The following is a 20395-nucleotide window of genomic DNA, read 5'->3' on the forward strand; positions in this document are numbered from 1 at the left end:
CTATTTCTTCTGAAATAGAAAACAAGCATAAACTTATTGCTTAATTGAATCTATAAATATTAAAAATTCAACATTTAAACAATGTAATATATTAGACAATACATTTCATTCCCATTTAACTAGTGTTTAATTTACTTGCTTTATTTTATCTCCTGAAAAGATCATGCTACCCAGTGGATGTCAACAGAATTAATCTAATTATTTGATGAATTTTTATAAAAATATGTTGACAAAAAACCGAAAACAAAACAAAACAAAAAGAACAAGAAAGAAAGAAACTTTATCTTAAAATATGAGCCAAAAGATCCAGTGTCAGCACTCTATTACGTTCATTTTACTTCGGATTGTCAAACAAATAATACTGACTGAAGTGACATCAGCAGTCCAAAATACTATCCCAAGATAATACTCTCAAGCTGACACTTAAAAACTTGACAAAAGTCAGATATCTTTTAAAAGTATAGGTCAATCACTCTGTGACCTACAGTGATTTTTTACTCACATGGTTTCTCATAATATGAAAATAAATATATTAATAATAGCAATAATAGAGGAGCATGGCAATTTCTCATTGTAGAACAGGAAACCTGTTACACAGTAACACAGTAAAAGTTGTTTTGTTTTATATTCTGCCTCTAAGCTTGTTAAATAAGTACAGAGGACCAGGCGCTAAGGCTGAAGGTGAAGAATGCATGCAAAAGTGGCTGTAAGCCACGTTCACAAATTAACAATACTGAAAGCAATCTGTACTGTATTGGAAGCAGTCTAACCACAAGTAGGATAGACTCTTCTAATGTAATCCAGCACCTGGAAATAGCACAAAAAAACTAGCTTACAGATGCATGGTCAAAGGACCTATAACAGCAGCTCTGAGACACTCAAAAATGATTGTATCCTATGGCCTATGGTTAGTCTCTAAAACTACATAATAGAACAGCAGCTAGGCCAATGCTTATTTCAAACAGAATATATTTTATAATTCCTTACCAGTTGGATGTATCTGAGAGAAGGACAAAACTTGTTTCACTATTAAAGTTAAATCCTTGCTTTTTGTTATTAATATTTTTCTTGGCATTTTAAGAAGTAATGTCAACAGGCAATAGTTTTCTATGTATCTTGGAATCTATTTAACTGCCAGAGCAATTATTTGGAACAATGAAGTTAGACTTGTACAACTTCCATTTGCTTTCAGAGAAGTTGTCTGCAGACTCTTACAACATTAAAGTTTTATTCAATTTGCATAGCTCTTGTGATTTGTGCACTAATAGAGTTCTCAGACAAAAATAACATTATGACAATCAGTTCAATAGGCAAAATTGCATAAAAAGCTTTTAAAGTAAAATATTTCCTAGATGATTCATGAGAAGTATTAACCTCCTTATGATGATTCTTGATTATTTGATTACATGCCATTGGGACTAGCCAAAAACAAAACAACCCCCCCCCCCACAAAAAAAAAATACTGAGTTCACCACATTAATTAATTTTTAATTTTTAAATTATTTGTCAGGTTTATCCTTCAAATGCTTATATAACAATGTCGCAAAAGTTGAGCTCTCCATTATACTCTGTAATAACGTTATAAACATGAAATACCATGAACAACCTGGTAAGCAAAGGAAAGGGCTGAGAGAAGAGCAAACAGGACAGCAAAGCATACATGATTTTCCATATAAGAATATGTAAATAGACATATGAATGGAAATGGGACAATCTGCTGGCTTCAGAGATTCTATATTATATTTCAAAAACACTGTAAACCTTGTTTTGTGAGGCCTGTGAGATATCTGATGGAAGTACTCTAGGGCTAGGGATAGAAACTGTTATAAGTGATCAGAAGTTGATCTAAACCAACAGTTTAGTGCACATAAACCCATTCCAAAATGGCTGAAACAGGTTTAAGATAAGTTTGGTTGAATGTAGACTTAACTGATTTAAGTCAAACCAGGTTATGAAACTTCTGTTCCAAACCCCTTCCTTGTTCAAGTTAAATCACAGTTGTTCAGGATCCCAGATGCTTTGTAGCCCTGGGCTGTACTGTGCTGTCCGCTCCAGAGAACAGGGCTGGCCCCGCCTCTCTGCTCCCTACCTGCAGTAGTGAGAGCTGGCTGATAAGGGGGTGTCGGTGGGAAACCCAGCTGGGGACTGCAGCCGGGTCTGCTGGGGTGGGGGGTTGGGAGGTGAGTGGGGAGCCCCTGCCAGAATTTTCCCCGCTGGAGTGGTGGGGAGTATGCGCTGGCAGGCTCAGGTAGTGGGGAAGGAGGGAGGGGGATTTAAACCCCCTCTCCCACTGGCACGAGACTCTATCTGGGTTCTCCTTGGCAGGGGCACAGCAGCTATTCACTGCTCACCACTGTAGCAGAGCAGGCAAGGGCATGAGGAAGGGAGTAAGGATAGGGGGTAAAGCATGGGAGGGACTGCCCCCCCAGGCAAACCCCAGCTGGGTTCTGGGATCAGGGAGGGGGTTTGAACCTCCTTCCCTGGCTCAGTGTGCTAGACCTGAGCCCTCCCCGTCTTCAGTCTCTTCACTTTGCCAGTGGCTGCCAGGCTGGGAGGCATGCTCTAGCACCCCTCTGGCTCGTGGCCTGAGCCACTGCAGGCATGTGGCTGCATTCCCTAAATCAAAACTGAATGTCTGTTCACTTGATTTTCAGTTTAGTCTCTGCAACTTAAACTAACCTGCAAATACTGAATTGACACAGCCTCAGGCTTTTCGACTGTCTGTGCTTAGCCCAAGGGTGCTAACAGATGTTCAGGCCCCCATTTTAACTCATGGTGGTTTACATGAAGCCCCATGAGTTAGAGTGCCCCCCCCCCGCCCTGACTCAACAGACATTCACCTGTTGAATTGGAAAGGGAGGGGAGGGGCAGGAATTGAGCCTGCATGCAGGAGCCTGAGAAGCCTGCCTGTAGCCAAGGAGCAACCCTCCCAGCTCCAGGGATGTCACCAAGGGGAAGCAAGCTCCCAGCTGGGGTTTGCTGGGCCTGAGCTGGTCCACTTGCCCCGCTTCCAGCTCAGGCCAGGCAACACCAGCCAGCTCCCCCTCCCCCCTCCCAACCTGTTGACAGCCCTGATTGTGCAACAAATTAACCCTATGGAACACAAGTTCCCTAAGGTGTTCGAAAGTGGAGTGCCTTCATCTGATAACTCATTTCATCAGGATTAATTTGTTGTGCAATTAAAAGTGCTCTGCAGCCATGTATGTGTATCACGGCACTGCATTTTCAAGGGATGATTGAAAAACATAACTTATATCTGTGCTCTAAGTTAGAGAGAGAGAGAGAGCACGCATGAGTGAGTGAGAGAGCAGTGATTTTTGTGGAAAGGCTGCCAAGGTGCTGTCAGTGAGCTCTAACAAGGTTGCTCTCTGAAAGGTGCTCTCTGAAAAGCCATAGGCAGCTTATTCCCCAGAGATAAGAAAGCTAATAATGTACTAAGCTTTTCTATAATATGCATTCTCTGAAACTTCCCCATTCATTGACTGTTTGTTTAAAGAAACTGCATGGCCATCAATTGCCTGTTATTGTCCTAGAGGGAGTAGAACTGCAGAGTCTGACCAGCTGACTTAATACATTTGACTCACAGGAGATACTACCTTTCCACTTAGTCTGATAATAGAATCATATGATTTTACATAGAGAAACTGGTGACAGCTTGAGACCCAAAACTCAGAGGTAAGACCAGACAGGGTGACAGGAGCAATTTTCCCAACTGACAAATTTTATAGGTAGGGACACCACAACTTATAGGCAAACTTTCCATCCATAACACACAACTACATGCATTTACATCGAGAAACAAGGTCAACAAAAACCTGGAAGTTTAGTGTTTTTTAAAAATTAATATTTTTAATGGATAAGGCTGAAGTTGACAGATTCATATTAGGACCTCCTTCCTAGCCAACCTTTTTTTGCTTCAAAAAGATAAAAAAAACCAAGAGCAGTAGAAAAAGAAAGAAAAGGGAAGCTGAATCCATAATGGTCTAATACTATGATATAAATAAAATGATTCTCTCATGCTTCCTGAACTTCTGGTGCCTTTGGCATGCTCATTGGCAACTTCCAACTGGAGGGATGGGGATGGTTTTAGCCCCACTTAGCCCCCAGCCTGGTGGCAATGTATTGGGAAATGAGGATGTGTGGATTCAAACTCCTCAGAATGAGTGGGGCCTAGAAACTGGGTCTCACCATTCTTGGGTGAGCACTAGCCTGCAGTTCAAAAAGGTGGGCATCAGCACCACACCAGGCTGAATGTTGACATTTAGGTATAAAGCAAACACTGCACATGTATTGGGAATTTGGGCAGGACTTCATAGAATCATAGAAGTAGGGTCGGAAGGGACCTTGTAGATCTTCAAGTCCGAATTCCTGCCTGGGCAGGAGAAAAACTGGGCTCAAATGACTCAGCCAGGTAGGCATCAAGCCTCTTCTTAAAGACCCCCAGTGTAGGAGCCAGCACCACTTCCCTTGGAAGTTGGTTCCAGACCCTAGCTGCCCTGACTGTGAAGTAGTTCTTACGGACTTGAGTACTATCACAGGTGGAACAGGGTTAGAAGGGTATGAAACGGGTGAGGGGCCTTGGTGGCTGCCTTTCATCATGCTCAAAAGAATAAGTTTAGGTTAACACAGTATGGTGGAGAGCTTTTCAGGATAAGATGGAAGTGCCTACATGAAACTTAAGAAATACAGATGCTCAAACAGGATTCAGGGTGTTTTGTGAGGGGTTTTCTAAGGTTATATTTACTGACAGGCTGGCACTCAGGATTAACTTATGTGCCTTATGCAATTAAGTGGTGCTTTAGAGGCATACTAGGATTTGGGTCTCAATTCACAAGTTTGTTTACAAGCTACTCCTAAATCTTGAAAGATGGATCAGCTGTGAATTTTCTCCCCATCACAGTTTTATTTAACCAATTTATGTTACCATATTTTGTCATGTGCAATACACCCCAAAATAAGAGATGCATTTTGTTTTTGAAAGGCAGAATGAAGGGAAAAAAGATATTTCCTTGTAGGAGGTAACTGAATAACCGCAGCTAGGGAACTGAGCCTGATCATTGTTCTGCTCCCTGTGGATTGCATGCAGAGTTTACGTTTGCTTTTCGCTGCTAAGAGGCAGAAACAATACTTACCACATTTCTTGCATACAATCCACACGCAAATTTCCTGCAGCTGGTTTTTGCAAAGCGTACATGTTGCATGTAAGAAAATACGATATTTCAAAGAAATTCTAATATTAATTCCTCTCCCAAAATAAGTAACATAACAATCTATTGTTACTCCCAGATAATTAAGTCTCCAGTCTATTTCCTCCCCAAATGAACTGAACTGATTTTAACAATGTTATCTTGCAGTTTAAAAAAACAACACAAGAAGGGTTTCTTTACTGGAATTATGAGCAATAAAGACTTTTAGAGATTTCATCTATACTTTACTGCAGCCCAGTTTGAAGACATCTCAATAATACAGGGAAATCAACTTACAATGTAAACGAGTGTTTTGCTTTGCTTTGCTTTGCTTATTTTACTTATGTATAGCAATTTGATTTGTATTAGGTGTAATACCGAAGCAAAACATCAGCATTATGACATTTTTTATGATTTCTGCAATCCTTTCAATATAACCCTTAGTCACACATTCATCTTCAAGTAGATAATACCAGCAAAATGAAAAGTCCTTTCTAAATATATAAGAGGTCAATCGGAGTCTTTGGTCTGCTTCCTAATTCTTCCAAATCATTATAATTTTGCCTTGGCTCAATTAAGATTCACAGATTCTTCCCCTACTTTATATTTTTGACAGTTTGTTCTCAACATATACCTAAACCTTAAATATATTCACTATTTTCAAAATGTTATTTTTTCCTAATACCATCCCAAACTGTGACTAGGAAATTTGCCACAAACGAGAGAGTCTGGGGATCATCTGGGCTGCTTCCCTGCCTTTGTCCAATAACTTCTGCAAAAATATGCCCCTCGGGGTTTCAAACTTGCCAAACTAGTAACACATAGAATCACCCACATTTTCTTAGTATGGTTTGCAACTCTTTTTCTAAGCCAAAGAAATTCCTTCACCCTGTACAGTATTGGTAACACCAAGCATTTAAAAATATTTGGTTAAACAAGAAAAAAAGCAACATCTCAAAAATCATAATTTTTTTTTTTAAAGAGTTAAATTCTTTTTATTTACACCGTAATTTACCTTCTGATCAGTACTGTGTAATGTTTTTAAGTTTTTCTTTGTAATGGTCAGGCTAGAAACCTACTTTGAAAAATAAAAGATGGGATTTTTTTGTATAATCACATGCCTCCAGCAGGAGGAACTTTAAAGAAAAAAACCCCACCTATTGTAACAGCAATGCTAAAATGAGAGTTAACACAATGCTTAGTACTCTGCAGTTGGGCTTTGTAGCTAGATTTTATTAAACTCTTTTTATCCTTGTTGCACTGGTGAAAGGATCTATGATAGTTTTGTTCCTTATTGTCTCTAACAGGTGTTACCTGTTTCCTTTATCATTAACACATAATCCAGTTTAGTTCATTGTAACAAATATAGCACACTGCTGGGAAAGTAAAAGCACCACATGCATTAAAAACTCAGATTGCTAGGCATGTTTCTTTTTGTTAATGTTTTCTAAGTGTTAGTGGTATATCTATGGTAGTCTGCATTTCAGAAGACTGATAGTTCTATACTGGGGGCACATTTTGAAAGGAAAAAAATCATTTTCTGTGGCTCACGGGAAGGATCAGCATAAATTCTAACTGGCACATAACAAAGATATTTTATTACACGTAATATGAATGTTTAGTATTTATTAACATAAAATATTTAGATAAAGTGAATAGTGCGCCTTATAATATGACCTGCTATTTCAGTCTTAGTTAAAGGCATGTAAGTTCTCCCATTAGCAACAACTATTTTTATGGGTACTTAACCTTCTGCACAATTTACTGTTTTACAAAAGAGCCTCCACAAACTATAATGGTTCCAGTGCAGCTGTTAAAGCCATCAGAGAAATGAATGCCATTAAACACTGCCTACACAAGTATTTACATATTAGAACAAAGTAACTCTGCAGTAGTCAATACAGTCTATTGGGTAAATCATGAGACTACCTTAAACCAAAAACTGTCAATATTGAGGAGTTAGTTGCTGGATTCATGAAAACTGCAACATTATCTCTGTGAACTGAAATATAAAACAATCAATATTTAATGATAGACCATTGGGCAGGGATTTTTCTACCTACAGAAGTAGATCCAGCTTGTCCTGAACACTGGCATAAAGAAGAAAAGAAAAAGTAGGGCAATGACCAAATCACCTCTTCTAGTGCATTGTACCATATCTTCCTATATTTTGGGGAAACAAGGTACATTTTCCCCCTCCCCTCAACCCACATAGAGAAAAGAGTAAAATGTTTAGGAACTAGGCAGAGCACTGTTTCCACCAGACACCCAGAAGCTTTTGTTATGGCAGCACCTAACGCTACGGCTCCCCCTGCGCAGAACACCGGGGAGACTTGAGGGGAAATTGCCCCTCACTGAGTCACATGCAGTCTCCCTCCCTTCCAGACTGCTCCAGGGTAACTTATCATTGTGCTGCCCTTATTATGGGCTAGATTGAAATCTAACAGTCTAGCCCTAAGAAATGAGCCCTGTCTTTGTATAAACACAAGCCACAATTTCTACTACATCACTTCACCGATAAGAGGAAATTAGTTCCATATTACATTTACATTTTCATGTATGACTACGACATTTATATACAGGCATAATGACAGAGTTCAATATCAGTGAAATCACTTATTATTTTTGTTGGCAAGAAATGGTAAATGTGAGCTAGCAGAATCGAAAACACCTTCTTCAAATCTCCCATAAGGAAACACCTTTTGCCAAGAAAAATGTCACAGGACAGAACATAGTTTCAAAAACATAGTTTAATTATTGCAACAAAATGTGTTTATTTTAGTAGATTCTGTTTTCTCACAGATTCATAAATATGCATTTGGATACCTTATCCTTGCACAGTGCCAGTTAATAAAATGGAACGGTTTAGTGGTGTATTTATGTTGTAAATCCATATTCAGAAATATCTGGAGCTACCCAAAAAATAATAATTTAAAATTCTTGAAAAGGTGACTTTTGGAACAGAGTTGTGCCTCTTTGTTCAAAGTCAGCTTTAGAAATAGAACTATAAATCACTAGGCATTATGGGCCAAATTCTGCTTGCCAGTACAATCACAGAAATGATATAGACTTCAATGGGAGCTGCACATAGACAAGAGCAAACCAAGGCTTATAGAACCACATAATGGAATAGTTTTATATTTTACACAAATCTATACAAATGACACTTTTTAAAAATAAAAAAACTGCCTAAACTCAAGGCAGTCTTTTTGTTCTACTTTTGTACAGTATCTACCAGAATGGAGTGCTGGTTTACAACTGGTACTACCACGATATAAATAATTCAAAATAATAAGACCATTACAAAACAAAACCATAACATAGAATATACATGGTAATTACACAAAACTTACAAAATACTGACAAATACTTTTAGGACCAAAATTATAGCAATATATTTCGTGCTGTCTGAGGGAAGAGTACACACATCTCTGTCAGTACCCTTTTTTGTAAACATCAGTTGATTGAAACACAGGGGTTTTTTAAAGGACCAGTTCGAAAAGCCCAGTGCTCTGTGCAGATTAGGCCCCAGTCCTGCAAGAAGTTCCTTTCTAACAATCCCCAGGATCCCAACAGAACAATTTGCTAAACAGCAGCAGTAAGCCAGTTGGATTGGAGCATTTGGTCTTATATATTTAAAAGTGGAGAATCTGGGCAACAGAGAGGAGTAATAAAAATACTTAAGCTTCCAATTTTAAAACATTCTGAAATACCTTGGCAGTGTCATTTTGACAGCATATATCATAAGCTTTTATTATTGTTATCAAGTTAAAGAAAAGAAACTTTATAGTGTATGATCACAGGATTTGGAAAAAATGTAGCTGTATTAAATAAAATTCAGACTGTTCTATAGTTTTTTAAAGAGGAAGAGTAGCAATTTTGTATCACCAAAGATTATGAAACAATTTAATAATTTCAGTATTATTTGGGCCTTTCCTGTCTACAGATTGCTCATGTAGTATAAAATATAATTTGGTTGAAGACTATAATGATGGTAATTGACAGTATGTCTCCTAATTCTAATATCATGGAAATAAGGAGAAATGCTTGAAGTGAGTTGGCCACACTACAGCCTCTTATGAACTTAATATTAACATACTAATTAGTTAATATTCCTATTCATTATCACTTACAGCCCTATACATTGATATTACAGGAACATTAGTAGACGTAAGGATAGGCCACTCCCACACCTTCCTTCTGTATAATATAAAATAGGGTCAAATCATCAGCTCTAAATGGCATGGAAGTAATTTGACTTATTTTATAACCTGTATTTGACAGTTCAAGAAGCATTTCAGATACATTATGTTAATAGAATGTGGTTGAGCTGGAAAGAAATTAATGACATAAAGCTAATTAGCATGGTTACTTCCACTTTATCTTCTAAACAGAGGAAGGTGGAGATAAGAGAACACAAGCAATCCTGCATGATTGATTCTTTATGATAAATAATAGAAACTGGCAGGGGACTTACTGAAAGGGTACTTGCAATAGCTTAGGAACTTTCACTGTTGGTCTTGGCCATTGGGATAGGAAACAAACATAAATATGTAAATAAAGTTAAGGGGAAACTAAAAGATAAGACAGAGGTACAAACCAACATGGCACATTCATTACTAGACAGTCCTTTGATTATTTACTATTTTAAAAAATGATCTTTTTAATGTTATCCATGTTTCTTCAGTTCTTCTGGATGCATCGGACACCTGTATTTATATAACAAATGTGTGCATGCATGTGCACATACACACATACTTTGGGGAGGGTCACAGAATATTGCTAACTGTAAAGACAGACAATGAGAAGAAAAAGTGAGATTTGCTATTGAAAATATTATAGAATCTATCAACCTACCAGTTAATGTATTAGATCCTATGTAAACTCATTAAATCCCTTACATCCTTTATAACTGAATCCCATTATAATCTTTCAGGTATAGTTTCAGCAAAAAGAGAAGTGAATAAGAATATATAGAATCTCTATACATAGCCATAGAGGTTCCATGTCTTCATCTCTCAAGATTCAAGAGCATGTAGCTAGAGCGCTTCCACCTCACCAAATGAAACTATTACCACCATAAATCCTAACATTTTTTTTACTTCTTGTTAACTGTTCATGTTGAATACAATTCTGTATATTATTAATATATATACATATATCAATAAATATATACATTACCGTGTAATTAAACAACAGTCATGAATGATGCTGTCTTCCACAAATATTCCACTTTCTTCATCAGTTTCAAGAAGATGACCATTGTGGTACCAATGTACTTGAGTTGTATTATCAACATACGTCGCAGTGCATTGAAATGGCAAGCGGTCTCCATGAAAAACAACTTGTCTTTGTGATGGGATCAGTTCAAAAAGAGGCAGTTCCAAAGGTCCAGCTAAATAAAAAGAAAATAATGTGATTTTCTCAATAGTTATGCTTCTTTCAAGTGTGACCAAGCAATAGAGAAGAAAATATACATTCTAACATCCTTAGCTATCTTTTTAATTCTTTTGAGCTAGGTACAGAAGTTACATGTAAACTGGTATAAGTGATCAGAAGCCAGTTCAGATCTGTAACACTACAGAAGTTTAGTGCACATAAACCACTTTCAAAATGGCCAAAACTGGTTTAAGACAAACCTGGATGGATGTAGTATCAAACTTAACTGATTTAAGTTAAACAAGTTTATTGAATTTCTGTCCCAGATCCCCTCCAGATTCAAGTTAACTCACAGTTCCCCTGCATCCCAGGGTGCTTTGCACCTCCATCACACCCTGCCCCCCTCATAGGGCTAGCCTTGTCCCAACCATTCTGCTCTAGCTGAGCAGGGAGGTATGCTCTAGAGCCTCCCAGCTTCTGGCTTGAGCCACTGTAGGCATGTGGCTGTATTTCTGGAACCAAAAGTAAATGTCTGTTCACTTGCATATTGGTTCAAACTATGAAGCTTAGACTAACCTGTGAAGACTGAATCAATTTGACCTTAGTCTTTTTGACTGTCAGTACTTAGCCTCAAAGGATAAAACGATACATGCAACGAAACACGTATTCTTCATCTAAACATCACTTTTCTTCTTAGGTAACATAGTAAAAATAATCCTTTTTCTGTTTATTATGTAAAACCTGGTATACATCATGAATGGATTTCTTCTGACTTTTCCACCATTAATTTTCCTTATTACACAATCTCATTAAATGAGATCTTTTGGGGTAGGGTTCATTCATTGCCTCTGCATTTCATTGATAGCATAGCTGCTGCCTGAGAACAGTCTTGCAAAGATATACTCTGCAACATCCCAAAATAAGCTGGAGCAGAAGGAACTGTTTGGAGTCAACTGGGGAAGGAACCATTTGATCTGCTTATGCAAACATAGCATTCCAAGGATAGCAGGTTTCAAAGGGCTTGCTAGAACACCATAGTTAGCTTTACAACTTTGTTTCCAGCATAAATGGCAGGATCAGGTTTTCTATGAAGAAAATATATTTCCTATGCAAGTAGTTAAGCACATAAATATAGCTCCATTGCATACATATAACTACATACCTTTTAATATAAAGACATTACATATTAAGCAGCACTGTTGTACGTAGGCTAACTGAATTGGTTACATGGGGCCAGCTTTAGAAGATATGCACCCTAAGAAAACTATCTGCCAGTGGAAATGCTACGTAATTTAACTTTATCTTGGAGTTAAAGGCAGATTCATATTCACCAAGAGGGTGTAGTTTTCAGGTCTGACCCAGGACCAATTTTAAGGCTTTTCTGCTTTGGTTATTTTTAACCCTCAGGGGCACAGTCTCTCACTGTTGGGCTTTCTGGCCCTTTCTTGGTCTATTGAGATCTTAGGCTTTCAACTCTGGCAGTCTTAGCAGCTCTAGAACTGGTAAATACCAAATTGTTTGCATTATTCTTATCTGCTATCACTGTGTATCAATAAAATTTGCCTACTATCGAATGGAAAGGTTGTGGTCCATCTGAAGGTTTTGGGTCTGCCTGGAACAAGGTATCTGGGTAATATATCAAGTGCCAACAACCACATCTATACAATTAGCCAGCAACCACAACTCCTGAGGTTGTTGTCCTTCCACAACCTCAGTGTGAAAAGCTGGTGCTGTTATCACTTTGCCAACAATCAGACAAAACAAGATAAAATTGCTAGCTTTCCTCTTCATATGTGAATTATTACTTTCTGTACTATACTGGAAAACACTTAAATTTTAACAACAAAAAATGACTTATGGGACTGTCATAAGACTGAGGTATAAAGGAAGGCTTTAGCGAGTTTCAAGAACTTTTTTTTTAATCACTCTCATTTAGGGCTGAATGTCATGACATAGTTGAGTTTAAAAGGTGTATAAAATGCAATTTGGTCATTTAAAAAAACACCTTCTTCAATTTTGGGGAAAAAAATACCACATTGGAGACTACCGGATGGAAGTTTACCATATTAAAATAAACACTCTTTTTAGCCCAGTAAATTATGATCTCTCTCAAATGCCTTGTGTGAGCTAGTTAATGGATATGACAATAACCACCCTACAGTGCATTTAGGGGGAGTGAAACTTACTTTGTTAAAACACAGGTGGAAATAAGCCACACTGAACAGTTATATGTCAGCAGAAAAACCTCCTGGAACTTTTCAGAAAGCAAAATGTGTTTATGTTAGTAGGTTCTGTTTTATCATAGAGACATAAATATGCATTTGGATACCTTATCCTTGCACAGTGCCAGTTAATAAAATAGAAAGGTTTAGTGGTGTATTTGTGTTGTAAATGTTAAATCACATTGAGTGCATCTACACATTCATTAATATGCCATAATTATGATACATTAAGTTTAGTACCTGTTATTACAGGTACTAAACAATGCGACATAATTGGAACTACTGCGCATTAGCACGGATGAACCCTTTTTATGTGAGGCTTAATGCACATTGGACTGTGCATTCGTACATTAGCACAATTTTTGCCAGCCACGCTAATGTGCAGTAAAATTAGTCCAATGGACATTAAGTGTCTTGTGTAGACATGCCCACTAATTTTCATAATCTGTGTTTAGTATTTTTAGTATTTTTCTTGCATTTCCTACATACTTCCTACAAACACCTTTCAACCCCAAATATGTAAATAAATGTTCTTTTAAATATAGTGGAAAGACTGGCAAAATGAAATCATGTCCATTTGGGATAGCATATATTCAAGTATAGTTTAATCAATCATAATACTTATGAATAGTTTCAGAAAACTGGCCAGTCAAACTGAATGCTTACTGCCCACAACAAGATTTACAAGCAATGCTTTACTGTGCAATAGTTAGCTATTGCTCTAATTAAACTGACAGATGTTAAATTTTTAAAGATACCCAAATGTTTTAGTCTGAATAATATATTGAAAACTAAACTGAAGGTTCTGAAATTCTATCTTACTCCCACCTCAATATTAAAACCTTTGAAATAAAATGTATGCCCATACACATATCTAACCACCCACACACATATCTAATCATGTTCTCAGTTCTGGAATCTTACATTTCTTTTAGTAGTCTAATCCCAGACAATTATATGATTATTAAAAATACTGCATAAAAAAATGTTCCTTAGGTAGGCTGGGGGGGAGTAAGAAGGTGAACCTCTTTCTCAGATGGTCAATAATACTTGGAAACTTTAATCCTCTTAGCTTGTGTTTAAAAAAAATGTTCCTGCTCTTTTTAATAGTACAAAACAGAAGTCCATTTTAGAGATTAAGATTGAACATTCTGCCACCATCACTCATTTTGTTGAGTAGTACTTATACTGCAAGTAAATCCAGTGATTTTAAGGATACAATACATATATCAATTTGACTACTCAGTCTACATAAAGGTGACTGAGACTGGATTTGATTCAAGAGGAAGCTCTTGATGACTGGTGTGTTCTACACACAAACTCTGATGAATTTTTGGGCATTGCACGTTCCATTCTGGGGACAAATTAAAATATTTCACAATTCCTTGGCATCTGTAGAATAGTAAAATCTCTCCAGAGAGGATTTTCTTGTCCTGCCCAGTTTATATGCCTTACAAACAGGCAGTTAATACTTGGACAGTGACATTGTGGAATGACTTCCAAGTTTGATCATGAAAATGATATAAAATGTCTTGTTGCTGTAGTGAGCCTTTCCATGACTTACAGAGATGGGCCAGTTTCCTGCGTCAACCAGGAAAGATTCAAATGGTCAATTCATGGTAAAAGAAGTACAAGTCTATTGGCCAATGAGAGCAATTTAAGCCAGTAACTTTTCTCACTACTATAGTATTGATGGACATGGATAAGTGACTGAGTGAAACACATTTTTCCAGGTTTATCTTAGTGCTGGCCTATGACCATATAGCCCATACAGCTGCTCAGTGCCTGCAGAGCATGTGTAAATTCAGTTCCATCTAGACCCACATCCTTGTTATTCTTTCCTGGTTCATTAGAGCTGGAAGACAATGGTTATAGAGTGTTGTTATGAGAAGTCTAACTCCACTAAGGTGGAAGGACTCTTCTATAAGTGAGGAGGGAAACAGATGTAGGTGAAAGACTGGATCCTGCAAACCCTCAGTCTGACCTTGGCTGGTCTGAGGAATTCAATATTTCAAAGCTAGGTAAGGAACAAGATGGATAACTCTTGCAGAGCACTTAGGTGCCCTGCTCCTTTAAAGAGTGGCAACTGTTAGGGAAAGAGTCTTAGCAGTGAGTGGGGAGTCCCAGCTTCTGGTTACCAGGGCAACCAGAGTGAGCTAGTGACCCACATCTGCCAGTGGTCAGCTGACCGGAAGGGGCAGGGCCTGGCTCACATATAAACCCCAGGGCTGAGGCCAGGATGGCAGTTCCCTGCCAGCAGCCAAGGGGGAAGGAGCTCCCCCAGAGCAACCAAAGGGGAGAGAGGCCTGACTGCAGGTATAGCCTCTGATACTGGTAAGGGACAGAGCACCCCTGGTGTGGCTTGAATGATGTTATAGCCAGGCAGTTTGAATTTATAACCCAGGGGCTTGTGTTTTATTTGCTGTTTAAGACCAGTGGTTTGGGTGAGGGGAAGGAGGAGACCTCACAGGGGACCCACGGCAGTGTACGGATCCCAGTGCCAGACAGGGCGCAGCAGTTGGGGGTGCACTGACCCCAGCGCCAGAGAGGGCACAGTGCGAGACAGGGCTGCAGACAGCCTTAGCACCAGGGAGGCGCAGTGCGAGACAGGGCTGCAGGGAGCCCAGGGAGGACCAGGGGGCCAAATTATAAGAAGGCCCAGACTGAACAACGTGAGTTCCATCTGTGAGGCTTGGGGCGTGGTAAAGGGGTGGTTGGAGCCACACATAGCCCATAAGGCTAGGGTGCCCCAAAACACCCATTGCAGAAGGGGACCCACAAGGGGTCCAGGAGCCCATGGGGTTAGAGACTGTGGGGTTAGAGACACAAAACCGTGTCCAAGATGACATAAAGGCAGCCTCCCTATTGTATATTAATTATGTGGTGGGCAAGAATCAAGGGTGTCCATTGGGCCAGCTTGGCACAGTAAGGGGGCCTTGGGGAGATCACAGCCATCCATCATGCTGTGACAATAACACTAGCATTGGATATTTATAAATTAACTAATCACTGAGGTCATGAAGGCTTTGGGTTAAAATAAGGCGTCTTTCCCATAAATAGAGTCACATTTTACATATGGAAGACAGCTTCACTGTGAAGTGGGTAAAGATCCTGTTTTGCTCCACAGTACAGATACAGATCCTATATAGCCTAAAGTATCCCACACTCCTGGGATCTGGGTATTGGTCATTCAAATAAAAATGACAGAAACAAATGTTTTGAGCCTGAAGGCCCCATTTTATTTATGTTATTTTCTGGATGTTAACTGAGGGCACACCAGAGGCCAGGAAGAATTGGGGCAACCCAGACCCAGAGAAGGATCTTGGCTTGGGATATTTGGGACCCTTCTGAGACATACCTGGGGAGGATCTGGGAAGGAAGGGGATCCCATGCTTCTATCACTTAAGTATAGTATTGTTTATGTTGTTTCCTTTTTTCCCAATAAAATTACCTTTGATACTCATGGATCAGGTGTCATGACAACAGCAATATCACCTACTGCCACCTCATGGGACATGGGAAACAAGATGTCATCGATACAGTTCCAGCACCAATGCTTTGGAAGGAGCCCAGTGGCTTTACTTCATGAGTAACCTCTGGGGGGAATCCATAATAGCATCACTGAACCCTCCTCTATCTTCATAACACCAAAGAAGTGGCAGTCGAGTCAGAAGTGGTCCCCCCGAGGCTGCTCATGGATAGCCCCTTCAGGAGCTCAAGGTCTACCACATTCTGGAACCTGGCATCCTGGTATACCCAGTAACTCATATTACAAACTGCACGTGTACAGCGATGAGTATCAGATTTGGTGAACTAGCAAGTAAATGAACAAAGACCAAAACAGAAAGTTAAGTAATTACAAATAGGGTGACTGTCACGGATGGCCCCGCGAGCGGCCGTGAGCTCGCGAGCGCCCCTTTGCCGTGCCAATTAGGGTGGTCTGACACCCTCTACTCGCCCGCCACGTCTTAGATCTTATTGGTTCAGTATGGGAGGCTGCCTACTCGCACCTAATGGCACCTCAATGGTCTCACTACCGCTCCAAAGTGGGGTCCTCTCCCCCAGCCTTATGGGCAAATGCGTGCCTCCAAAACCTCCCCTTTAGCACGCCCCAAGCCTCGCAGCTGTCCCGGGGGACGTTGTCTGGTCCCCTTCCTGTTCTGCGCCCTCTCCGGGCCTCGCCCTCTCTCTGGGGCCTGTACCGCGCTCTCGGCGCTCCGCCCTCTCTCTGGGCCTGTGTCGCGCTCTCGGCGCTCCGCCCTCTCCGGGCCTCGCCCTCTCTCTGGGGCCTGTATCGCGCTCTCGGCGCTCCGCCCTCTCCGGGCCTCGCCCTCTCTCTGGGGCCTGTATCGCGCTCTCGGCGCTCCGCCCTCTCCGGGCCTCGCCCACTCTCTGGGGCCTGTATCGCGCTCTCGGCGCTCCGCCCTCTCCGGGCCTCGCCCTCTCTCTGGGGCCTGTATCGCGCTCTCGGCGCTCCGCCCTCTCCGGGCCTCGCCCTCTCTCTGGGGCCTGTATCGCGCTCTCGGCGCTCCGCCCTCTCCGGGCCTCGCCCTCTCTCTGGGGCCTGTATCGCGCTCTTGGCGCTCCGCCCTCTCTGGGCCTCGCCCTCTCTCTGGGGCCTGTATCGCGCTCTCGGCGCTCCGCCCTCTCCGGGCCTCGCCCTCTCTAGGGCCTGTGTACTGCGCTCTCCGCGCCGCGCCCTCTGCGGGCCTCGCCCTCTCTGGGGGCCTGTGTACCGCGCTCTCCGCGCCGCGCCCTCTGCGGGCCTCGCCCTCTCTGGGGCCTGTGTACCGCGCTCCCCGCGCCGCGCCCTCTGCGGGCCTCGCCCTCTCTGGGGGCCTGTGTACCGCGCTCTCCGCGCCGCGCCCTCTGCGGGCCTCGCCCTCTCTGGGGCCTGTGTACCGCGCTCCCCGCGCCGCGCCCTCTGCGGGCCTCGCCCTCTCTGGGGGCCTGTACCGCACGCTCCGCGCTTGGGGCTCAGGTGGCCGTAGCCGTGCCTGGCCCCCTTGACCCTTTCTTGGGTCTTTTGCCCCACTGGGCAAAGTGCACCGTGCTCACCGCACTGCGCCCTCTCCGGGCCTCGCCCTCTCTGGGGCCTGTACTGCGCTCTCCGCGCTGCGCGCCTCCCGCGCTTGGGGCTCAGGTGGCCGTAGCCGTGCCTGGCCCCCTTGACCCTTTCCTTGGGTCCTTTCTCGTCACCCTTCCGGGCCGGGGTCCAACCCCGTGCTCTGTGCCACTCCGGCACCACCGTTGTGCCCCCCTGGCACCGTGCCCCTACTGGGCACGCGGAGCCCCCAAACTGCTGGGGAGCCCCGCTGAGGCCTCCTCGCTCCCCTACAGCCTCACCCGGTCCTCCGGTGTAAACTGTAACTTAAAGCCAAGCCCGAACGGCTGTAACAAAATCAACGAAGAGCCTACCTGCTCGTAAAGCCAATGCTCCGTCCTACCTCTCATCAGGGCGATCTTGTTCCCTGCATCATTGCAGCCTGTTAGGGGTAAGGCTGCAACCCCCAACTCTGGCCGCTCAGCTCAGCCACAGAGCTCCTGCTTCTGCGGCAGCCAGAAGGGAACTGCTCCCTAGGCTTTGGCCTAGCTGTTTATAAGGGCCTGGCCCTGCCCCCTCCTGGCCACATGACTGGCCTGGTTGCCCCAGCAACCCCCATCTGTGTTGCTCCAGGCCTCTCCTCTTCCTGGGCATCTCCTTAGGAGCGGGGCGCGGGAGTGCCCCGCGACAGTGACCAAATGTTCCAGTTTGGCCAGGACAGTCCTGGATTTCATAGGCCACTCTGGTTGACTGGTGAAAATTGAAAGAAAAGTCTTGAAATTGGCTGTTGCTGGCAGAAGCAGGCAGGCAGGCAGGGGTATGGGGTGCAGTTTGAAAGGTAGGTGGAACAGCATGGTGTACCAGGCAGGTGGGCAGGCAGGCACTGTTGCTGCTACTGCAGCCCGCCTATCCACCTGCCTGGTGCCACATACCACTATGACTCCCTGGCAGACTATGCCCAGTGCCCCTGCTCACCTGCCTCTGCCTGCAGCAGTGTTGCTGATAGGTGGGCAGGGGGAGCAGTGTCCCAGATTTCCTTAAAAATAAAACGGTCACTTTAATTGCAAAACAAATTATTCATGTTGTCATATATTATTTTATGACACATTCTTATGATATTAAATCCTCTGTACAAAACCCTCTCCACTTTTAATAATCCCAACATCAAGAACTGTTTTTTTCATTATGATGATGCAGCAAATTAACTAACCCTCTTATAACAAACACTCTCTTAATGAACTTTACTCCCTGACCCACAGATGTTCTTTATAATGAGGTTGTATTGTACTTCTAACTATCTAATACACTTCACAGTATACTAGCAAATGTAATGTTATGTTTTATACATATAATGAAATACTAATCCTGTGAGTACTAAAAGAGAGCTCAGAGGAGTTAATTTTTCCTTGATTTTTAAAAGATAGATTACTCATTTCTTTCTGCACAGTAAACATGCATGTCACAGTTTAACAAGATTTACTTTGCATTCACCTACAAAAGAGTAGCTAGGCATATCTTTTCCCCCTCCCTTTCTCCTTCGCAAAGTACAGATGTTCAAAAAGCCTGAGGAGGAATCAATAAAAGTTATGCAGTTTCCTGTAGGTGGCCTAGTTTAGATCAGTAGCGAGCAGTTTACATGTTCAGACTCTGGGGGACAAAGCACACAGACTGCCTGCACTGGCCAAGGCCAGTAGGTTGGGGGCACTTCTACATGCCTCCCAATAAGCCCTGCAGGCTCCTGGAGCTGTTAGAGACTGCTGAACACAATCAATTGGCTGTTGAGCATGCACAAGCACACACCCAACCCTCTGACACATCAATGCAGACCCTCCCTCAGACTCAGCCATAGTCTTTCAGAAGAGCCCCATTTTGAGTATCCTCCATCATGAGTTGCACATGCCTCTGTGCATGCCCATACCCTACCATGGCATCCTGCCACCTACACCCAAGAAGGGTGACCCAGGAGCTGCAGTGTGTCCTGCTTGTTGCTCTGAGTGACTTTCACTTGAGGCTGTGTGACACCACATGTACCCACCTGAACATGACATGGCAGCTGGTCAACACGGCATGCAGCTTTATGCCCCTAACCCAGCAGCCAGACATCCTGGATTGAGCCACCCACTGCACTCTGAACCTGACAAACGTTCTGGACTGGGACACCTACTTTCATGTGGCCGATCAGGATAAGGCCACTTAGGATTCCACGGATGCCAGGGTGCTCTGGCACCACCTCCAGAATCTTAAGCACCAGTTCTGGTCCTGCACCAGTCAGCACTGACTGGCAGGAGTGGATCATCTTGGGTACCAGGGATGATGAAGAGTGGGTTCAGTCCTTCCAACATGTGCCAGGCCACCTTCATGGACATTGTGACCCAGCTTGCCTCCCCATCATGTGCCAGACATCTGTATGTAGCCACCCCTCCCTCCAGAGAATCACTATCACCAGCAGTAATCACCATCATGAAGCTGACCACTCCCCACAGATACTACTACATTGCCAACCAGTTCATCATGGGCAAGATTTTGGCCACAGACGCCATCTGGGAGATGTTCCTGGTCAATTG

At 42.4% G+C, this 20395-nt stretch overlaps 1 protein-coding gene across 1 annotated transcript in view; it reads right to left on the reverse strand.

The window, feature by feature from the left end:
* The window catches only part of ADGRA1 (adhesion G protein-coupled receptor A1), a 553479-nt gene that overhangs the window by 271014 nt on the left and 262070 nt on the right, over positions 1 to 20395 (reverse strand). Inside the window, exon 7 of the mRNA XM_090057369.1 lies at positions 10368 to 10581. Within this exon, the coding sequence (XP_089913495.1) occupies positions 10368 to 10581 (214 nt within the window). The remainder of the gene's footprint in view (positions 1 to 10367; positions 10582 to 20395) is intronic.

The sequence above is a fragment of the Crocodylus siamensis genome, chromosome 7, assembly GCF_052110815.1.
Source record: "Crocodylus siamensis isolate JL-2025a chromosome 7, ASM5211081v1, whole genome shotgun sequence".
Classification (NCBI taxonomy): domain Eukaryota; kingdom Metazoa; phylum Chordata; order Crocodylia; family Crocodylidae; genus Crocodylus; species Crocodylus siamensis.